The sequence below is a fragment of the Arvicanthis niloticus genome, chromosome 6, assembly GCF_011762505.2.
Source record: "Arvicanthis niloticus isolate mArvNil1 chromosome 6, mArvNil1.pat.X, whole genome shotgun sequence".
NCBI lineage: Eukaryota > Metazoa > Chordata > Mammalia > Rodentia > Muridae > Arvicanthis > Arvicanthis niloticus.
In genome coordinates, this window is record NC_047663.1 from 25,374,699 (window position 1) to 25,382,877 (window position 8,179).

Consider the following 8,179-nt stretch of genomic DNA (forward strand, 5'->3'; position numbering starts at 1 on the left):
AATCTTTCCAGCTGGGCAGCTGCCCATCAGATATCTTGGCTGCCTTTCATCGCCTTGTCTCTGATAGGGATCATCCTGGGTGAAGAAATCACTGTCAGTCACCCCCACCTCCCTCACAGCCAGAGGGACAGCTGACATGCATGCTCCCATGGGGGGCGGGGAGGGAGCCCAGAGGCCAGCTATAACTTGGGAAGGAGGGGATCCTAGGGTAGGCAGGACTTTACATGTAAAGCAAGGAAACATCTTGAAACTTCTCATCTCTGCATATGAACACCATAGACTATCAACCAGAGGCAGCCATTCCCTCCAGGGTAGCATCAGATCAGAGCTCTGACCCAGCCAGTTGAATAGAGGTGATTGATGCTTGTCCACAGATCATCCCCCTACCCAGCCCTCACTGCAGAGGGATGGAGTCAAAACAGGAGGCCAAGCCGGAAGACAAATAAAGCAAGAGTGTGGTTGGTTGATGACTTTATTGTTGCATAAAAAACACAGGCTGTTTCTGCCTCCTCCTCACCCCCAAGTGGGTTCACAGCAGTTAAAGAAAAAAAAAAATCCTACATTTTCCTCTAGAGGGGCTGCCTGGAAGGACAGGCCGCTGAGAAACCTAGATTGATAAAGAGCAGGCCAGACAAAAACCTATCTGAGCCCCACCTCAGGGTTCAAGGCTTCTATAAGGGAAGCATCTATGTGCCCCCCAATACCCCGTGTAGGACTTCCCCTAAGCATGGTCATTGGAAAAGGCTGTCTTGGTAGCACAGGGAGAGGGTGGCTGGTTTCGATGGGTGGAGGAGAAAACATCCCACACCCACAGTGCCCTCCTTTCTCCCCCTCTACACCTAGCCAGGCAACCTGCAGGCATGGTCAACTTTGCTCTTGCCTTCAGCCCTCTTTGTATGAAAAGGGACCTCTGGCTAGGTTAACAGGAGGCGGGGAAAGAGGGAGAATACACAAAGAACCTTAATCTTAAACTACCTCAGGCCCCTAAGTCCCACAGGGAGTCACCCTGTCCCTTTTAAGGAGGAGGCCTTTCTACACAAACACATTCCTACCCAGATCCCAGCCCCTACTTCCCATTCAGTTCCCAGTCCTTGGACTGGGCTCCAGCATCTCCCATGGAGGAAGAGATGCTGTGGGTCTAGGCCCCAGGCCTTGGACAGGGTGAACAAGATGGGGTCTCAGGAGACCCCAGGCTCAGTAGAGAAACACACACATGCACACATACAGGTACAACACAGGCATACACACACTCACCCCCTAATTATTAAATAAAATACCCTTTGCTTATAACTTAAAAAATCAACACACAGCTATTCCCTGCAGAGGGTTCTGGGTAGAGAGAAGAGAGCAAGAGAGAGAGGTCGGAGGGACTCAAGGCCTCTACCTCAAACCTGAGAGTGCCCCCAGCCCCAGGGTCCTGCCATCTACCAGGCAGAAGTCTACTCTCTCACCCTATGATCAAAACCCAAATGTATCTCTAGAATCTAAAGAAGGGACAGAGAGACAGCTCCCCAGAATCCCTTCCAGTGGGGACAACCCTTCTTCACATGGAAGGAGATTTTCTGCTGGGGAGGACTCTATAGCAATGGAGGGAGCACGGGAAGGGTCAAGCTAAGAAAGAGAGGGATGGGAAGTCCAGGCAGGGTCTTCCACTGTAATCCCTCTGCTAAGACAACCCCTCTCCCTTCCATCCCCAAAGGGAAAGCAAGGGATGGGGACCTGGGCGAGGGGTGGGGGGTGTTTATGTCAACTCTAGAGCTGATGCTGGCGGCTGACTTCAGAAAACTCCCTAGGGTAATGGGAGCGGGGATGTGAACTGCTGAGTTTGATTTCTTTTAAAAGGTCTAAGAGTTAAGGATTGAATTGGAGTTGAAAGAAGGGGTTAGTTCTTCCTGCTGGATCCCTCTACACCATCCAGCTCTGATCTTCAGCTTACAGCTCTGGCTGCAGAGCTGAGTTGTTCTTCCCGGCTCTACCAAACCGAATCTGGAAGAGTTTAGAAGTTCACGGAAAGGAGTTCTTTCTACGGTAATAACCTTCCAAGCTAGGTAGACAGCTCCTTAGGGGGAACCACCTCAGGCTCCCCCCTCCACCTCATCTCTGCTTTCTCTCCGGAAAGTTTAAAGGGAGCAGCACTTGAAGGTGGGGGGTGGGGTGGGGGGAAATAAAAGAGACCTAGGCTGAAGGGCGGCTCCGAGGTGCTTTTATGTCCGGGTTCCCAGGAGCTGACGTGTCTAGACAGCTATCCCAACGCCCCGACCCAATCTCGATTTTCCTCAGCTCCTGGGACATGCCATCTCTACCGTCCGAACCCCTCCACATGGTAGGGGCGCTCCATCCCCCTACTCTTCAGCAACTCAGTGGAGGGTGAAATAGTGAGAAAGAGAAGAAGCTAGGGGCGTGTTCAGCTCCTGGCAGCCTAAATATTCAAGCAGCCTCCCATGCAGACCCCGAGACTAAAAAACCCTAGCGCCCCTTTCCCTGTTCCCTCACCACCAATAAATAACCATCTTCCCTCTTACTCAGGCCGCCCCCCCTATAAAGAACGGCAGGGATGCGACATCCATGGGGCTCAGTTGGAGGACGCCGAGCTGCCTTCGGCCTCACGTTTGCCTTTGCCCCCGGGCGACTCCACTACGCCACCCGTCTTGCCCTCGCCCTGGGCCGCGGCCGCCGCCGCCTCCTCTTTGGCGCCTTCGTGGGTTTTCATGTGCTTGGCCAGGTGGTCGCTGCGCATGAAGACTCGGCTGCAGACCGCACAGGGGAACTTCTTGGTCCCCGTGTGGGTCTGAAGGTGGCGCTGCAGCTCGTCGGAGCGCGTGAAGCGCTTGCCGCAGAAAAGCCAGTTGCACACGAAGGGTCGGTCGCCGCTGTGCCACCGAAGGTGCGCCTTCAGATGCGATGTCTTAGCGTACGCCTTGCCGCAGCCTGGAATGTGGCAATTGTGCAAATGCTTCTTCTTGCCCCCATCGGGCCCGCACGGAGCCCCGAGTCGCTCCGCCTCCAGGCAGTTGGGGCAGCGACACACGGTCTGCCCTGAGCTGCGGGGCACAGATCGCCGGGAGCCTTTGGGTCGGGCTGCAGCATCCAGACTGGAATCCAGCCCTTGGGACTCTGGTGCCGCCGCTTCCAAGGCCTTAGCCCCGTCGGGTGGCCCCAGGAGGTGCTGCCCACCAGTGGCTGGGAGGAGGTGGTGTGGGTGTGGGTGGGGCGGCGGAGCACAGAGCTGGTGGTCTCCGACGTATCCTCCCAAAGTAGGCTGAAGCGCTCCCGGGTGGCCAGGTGAAGTCAGCGCTCCCTGAGTATGCGGGAGGTCCATCCAGCTGGTGCCGGGATGAAGGTCCCACCAGGAACCATCCTCCGTGCCTGGATGAGTCGGCCGGAACCACGATTCGTAGTGGTGTGACATGTCCGGCTGCAGGAGCTTGGAAAAGGGTCCCGGTGCCAAGGGACTGTCACTTTCCAGGTCCTCGCAGGTTACCCGCGAGGAGGCCCCAGGCAACTCATAGCCCTGTGAGAAGTCTACCTCCGGGCCCAGCGGGAGGCTCTGCAGCTCCCCAGGCTGCAGCGGGGAGGGGTAGTCCCCGGCCTCCGGGCTCGTGTGACCCTGGTATGTCTGGAGAGGCTGCAGGTCGAGGCGCGGCGGTGATGCGTGAGGCGCGTCGGTGTGCTGGCTGCCCAGAGAGCCACAGACAGCGGTTAGCATTGCCGGGATCCGGGGTGGGATGAGGGCAGGGACGGTCAAGGGTACCTCAGGTGGGACCTGGAAGAGGTGAGAATGAGATGTAAGGAAGGTAACCAGCTTTCTTCCCCTTCTGACTCAGATCCCTTCCCAGCAAAGTGCTCCTTCAGAGCCCCTATCAGGAAAAGGGGCGTGCCTCTGGATGAAGGCAACAAATCAGACCTTGGGAATGGTAGGAAGAAATGAACGTGAAAGTCCAGGTCAGGGCACAAGATGGCCTTTCCTCTAAGTGACCCCGCCCTTAATAAGACTCAGATTATCCCGGGGTTGGGCTGGTCCCATCTCCGCACAGACGTCTGGGCATTTCCCCCTGCAGAATTGCTACCAACCTATACTGAGGACACAGATGGGGTAGGATAGGATATGTCTGCTTCTGACTGAGGTGGTTTGCTCTTCAGAAAGCCCAGAATAAGTTCTGAGCTCTTTTGCTAAAGCTAGTCTCAGTCCGGCTTACAGCGGTTACACGATGTGGAAAAGCGTTTAACCTCGCTGCACACTCCCCGGCTCCCTGACTACCTTGGTTGACCCACTCCCTCACCTACCTCCCTTCCCTCCATATGAAGCTGGGAGCTGGGAGAGGTGGGATTACCACAGAAAAGGATCACCCAGAGATGATTGTTAGACACTCAAGAAAATCTGACGGCAGCTCCCTAAGGGAAACAGCACTAGAGCTTGAAGGAGCTGGGTATCCCTTATCCTAGAACTCAAGGGCAAGCACGGAATAAAACGTATAGACGCCTCTAATGTCCAGTCATGTGTTGCAAGCTACTGTCCCGAGCCTGCTCTCATTTAAAGAAAGCCTAATTTGGATCGGTGACTAGAATAAAATGTTCATCTAACCATTCAATCAACAAACACACTCTTCTGTCCCTCTGTGAATCAGGTCTCTTTCTTAAAACATTAGAAACCCAAGGCCCAGCAGAAACCTAAGAATCTGGCCTGGGTGTGGTGATGCGAGCCTTTAATCTAGCCACTCAGGAAGTTGAAGCAGAAGAATGCAGAGTTCCAGGCCAGTCTAGGCTACATAGCAAAAGAAGGAAGGAGAGCAGGAAGAAGGGAGGAAGGAGGAAGAGGGAAATAAAAGAAAACGAAGAGGGGACACTGCTAAGCGTGGTGGGAACCGAGTCATAACTATTTCCAGTTCTCAGGAGCCTGAGACAGAAGACTTCACAGCGTGGGCTACGCAATAAGAACCTGTTTCAAAAGAAAAGGAAAGAAAAGAAAACCTTACAACCTCTGCCCCTTTCTCTACTACAAATCTGTGACCCGAAGGTCCCAGTCTTCTCTCCATCTCTCCCTAGAGCCTTGGAACCTTTGCCTGTGTGGAGGCTGGAGCGGAGAAGGCCAATGATTTAGGGCCTTCCCCGAGCAGGGCTCAGCTGACCCTACAGCCTTCCAAATCTGGGACCAGGGAGGTAGCATTGGCAGTCTGGGAGAGGCAAGGAAGAGGAGGACCCGGGTGCCTACTCAGGCTCTGGCTGCCTTACCACAAGAAAGGGACAGGGTGAAGCAGCAGGAACGGAGCCTCAGGCCGAGGCGGGGCAGCCCCGAAGTGGTTGGGGCGGGAGCAGTGAAGCCTGGGACCCTAAGAGCTTTTGGCGCCTGGGAACTGCCCCAGGGTCTGGGGGATGGGAAGGCTAAGGTGACCAGGCTGCAGAGGGGCCTCTCTGGACAGAGAGCCTGAGCCCAGGCCTAGCACGTAATGGGCTGCCATCAAGGTTGCACGAAAAGAAAGAAGAGCCAGCACATCGGCTCCCCAGTTGGAGAAAGACGGTAGAGACGCCCTTAAGTCCCATTGGATCCGCTGCCTCTCCCGTTTCCCCGGTACCCAGGCGGCGAGGACTTCTGTTCAAACAAGGTTTTCAATGTTTCAATCCTCCGGTTGTCCCAGTTGCTCCAGTTTCCCCAGTTTCCAAACTCCCTTGGTCCCTCCAGTCCCTCCCGTCCTCCCGGTTTTTCCTCCGTCGGGGCTCCCAGCCCCTCGGATCCTCTAGGACTCCCCCGCCGCCGCCCCAAGAAGCCAGAGCAGGCTGCGGTGTGTTCCGAGCGCCTTCCCCCCCCCCCCCCCATGATTCCCCGACCCCAGATTTCTGCAACGCGTGCGGGTGACCGCGCGGACCCCGGTTCCTACCTGGCGGCTGCACTAAGGACTTGGGGCACCGAAGGCTGGCGCGCTACAGACGGGCGCTCATGAGCCCTGCGCGCTGGCCGGCTCTCAGCGGCGTGGGACGGGAGGCGAGGGCAAGCCGGGGCTGCGACCGGACTGAGCGATCCGCGACGGTGGAGGCAGTGAGAGCCGGCGGGAGGGCGGAGGGCGGGCGGGAGCCGGTGAGCGAGTAAGCGAGCGAGCGAGGCCAGCTCCGCCCGTGACTCACCGTGCTCTCTGCCTTCATCCTCTCCCCTGCGCTCCTTTTTCCCCCCAACCCGCGGCCCCGCCCACCTCACCTGCGGCCGCCTTTAACCCTTGCTGGCTCGGCAGGAGGCGAAGCCCAGCCCCGCGCGAGGAGGGGGCAGACAAGAAAGATGGCTAATCAGGCCACCTCCCTCTTCCTCACTCCTCCCAGGTCCCCACCACTCTGGAGTTAGGGGCTTGAGCTGGGAGTTCCCCCCACCCCACCCCCACCCCACCCCCACCCCACCCCCACCCCACCCCGAGTTCGGGGATCCGTCCGATCCCATGGAAATCTAACTCGGAGCTGGCCCGGTCCAGGCGGGGGACTCGGTTCAGATCCTGGATGGGACGAAGGACAGAGTCCTAGGGAAGCTACCGAGCCTTCATAGGGCACGCGTGGCTACCAGGGCCTTTGACCCACCCGTCCTTGTCCCGCAATTCTAGAATTGAGTGGGGGAAAAAGGAAACAGGTTTGAAGACTAAGTTTTTGTCCCGCCCACCCCCAGGCCTAAGCCATGAGACTGGTATCTTGGCTACACCGCTGGCCCCTCACCACCACCATGCTTTGAACCTTCCCCTCATGGTTTCCTGAGATCTTCCCCTCTCTCCCGTCACTAGCCTTTCTGGGTGATCACCGTGCCCTCAACGTCTTCCTCAGTTTCCGGCAAGCCGGGTACCACAGAAGTCCACCTCCTAAAACGGCCGCCTTCCTCCCGGTCCGGGTTGCTCAGCCTGTGCCTGACACCCTCGCTACCGCGTACTGGGATCGGAGGGAGGGTTCGGCCACCCGAATGGCCCTGGGAAAGAACATTCCAGCAACGGATTGAACAAGGCTTTTTGTCACTGGCTCTTTCCTAGTCTCAGATGAGTATAAGTTTAGAGAAAGGTCTCGGATGGCTTAAATAAACGCTCGCATGCAAAGCCATATTCTGGTACATTTTCAGCACAGCCACAAAGCCACTCACCGAAACAAAACTCTCAAGAACCGAATTGGTGGAAATCCTGAGGAACTGCCCCACCCCCAGCTCAGGTGGGTACCAGAGTCCCCCTCTCTGCCCTGATGGCCAGATTGGAAGTAGCTCGCGAGTCTTTCCCGCCTCCTTCCAGCCCGCCGTTGACCTTCGCGAGGTGACGTGAACCTTATATTTTTGGTTATGAGCCTAGCCTTTAACGGCTGAGCCATCTCTCCAGCCCGACTTGACCCTTTTTTACACGGGATTTCAACGCGATTTTCGTTGTTTGTTATCGCTGTTAGCTTTCCCTATGCACGTTTTACCGTCAATTTCCGAGAGAGTTCTGAATTTAGGCTGATTTAATCTCATTATCTCTCTCCCTTCCTCCCTCCCTCTTTTTCTCCCCCCCACCCCCATGACTCAGTTGCTCACGTTGGCTGGCATACATACAGAGATCCTCCAGCCTCAACTTCCCAAATTCTAGGATCACAGGTTCTCATTTTACTCGGAATAGTTTACCTGCCCTCTGTTCGCATTTGAGCCGCACTTTGAAACAAAGTAGGACCTTTAAACAGTTTAGCTGAGTCCATGAGGCTTCTGAGCAGTGTGTGTGTGTGTGTATGGATTTCCCCGAGTATGCACATGCGTTACTGTCGGTCAGTGTTGTTGACATTTGGACAGCTTTGTGTTTCCTACAACTGGAGTCCTTTGCCTGGATAAACTGGGTACACACTGTGAGGCTTTCCTGGGGTTTAGATAAATTGTACCTAAAAGAGCAAATTCTGTGAGGTCCCTGCTAAAAGCAGAACAAACCCTTAATCATTTTAAAAATAAATTTGTTACTGTACAGAGTAAAGGACATTCACAAAGCCCTTTGGACTAGAAATTCAAGAAGTTAAGTTCTGAACCCCGTGCTGTATCTACTACGGTGGCCCCTTGAGGATTAGATTATTCTGTGCCTCAGCTTCTTCACTTGACCTGGGAGTAAAGGATAGACATCTGGAAATGGAAGACACATTAGGGAGAGAGTGATAGTCGCAAGGAGTTCTCTCTTCCCTGCCTTTAGGATTACATAACAGATTCTTAAGAATC

General features: G+C 55.4%; 1 protein-coding gene across 1 annotated transcript; it reads right to left on the reverse strand.

Moving 5' to 3' along the window:
• Positions 1-456: 456 nt before the first annotated feature.
• Sp6 (Sp6 transcription factor) lies at positions 457-6,111 on the reverse strand. The gene is made up of 2 exons (XM_034506992.2): positions 5,874-6,111; positions 457-3,763 (listed from the first exon to the last, which is right to left on the reverse strand). Exon 2 carries the CDS (start codon positions 3,704-3,706, stop codon positions 2,573-2,575), a length of 1,134 nt encoding a protein of 377 aa, XP_034362883.1. The 5' UTR covers positions 3,707-3,763; positions 5,874-6,111; the 3' UTR covers positions 457-2,572.
• Positions 6,112-8,179: the final 2,068 nt, after the last annotated feature.

Excerpts from the sequence above, each read along its gene's own strand:
- Sp6 (XM_034506992.2), bottom strand. The coding sequence starts at position 3,706 with ATGCTAACCGCTGTCTGTGGCTCTCTGGGCAGCCAGCACACCGACGCG.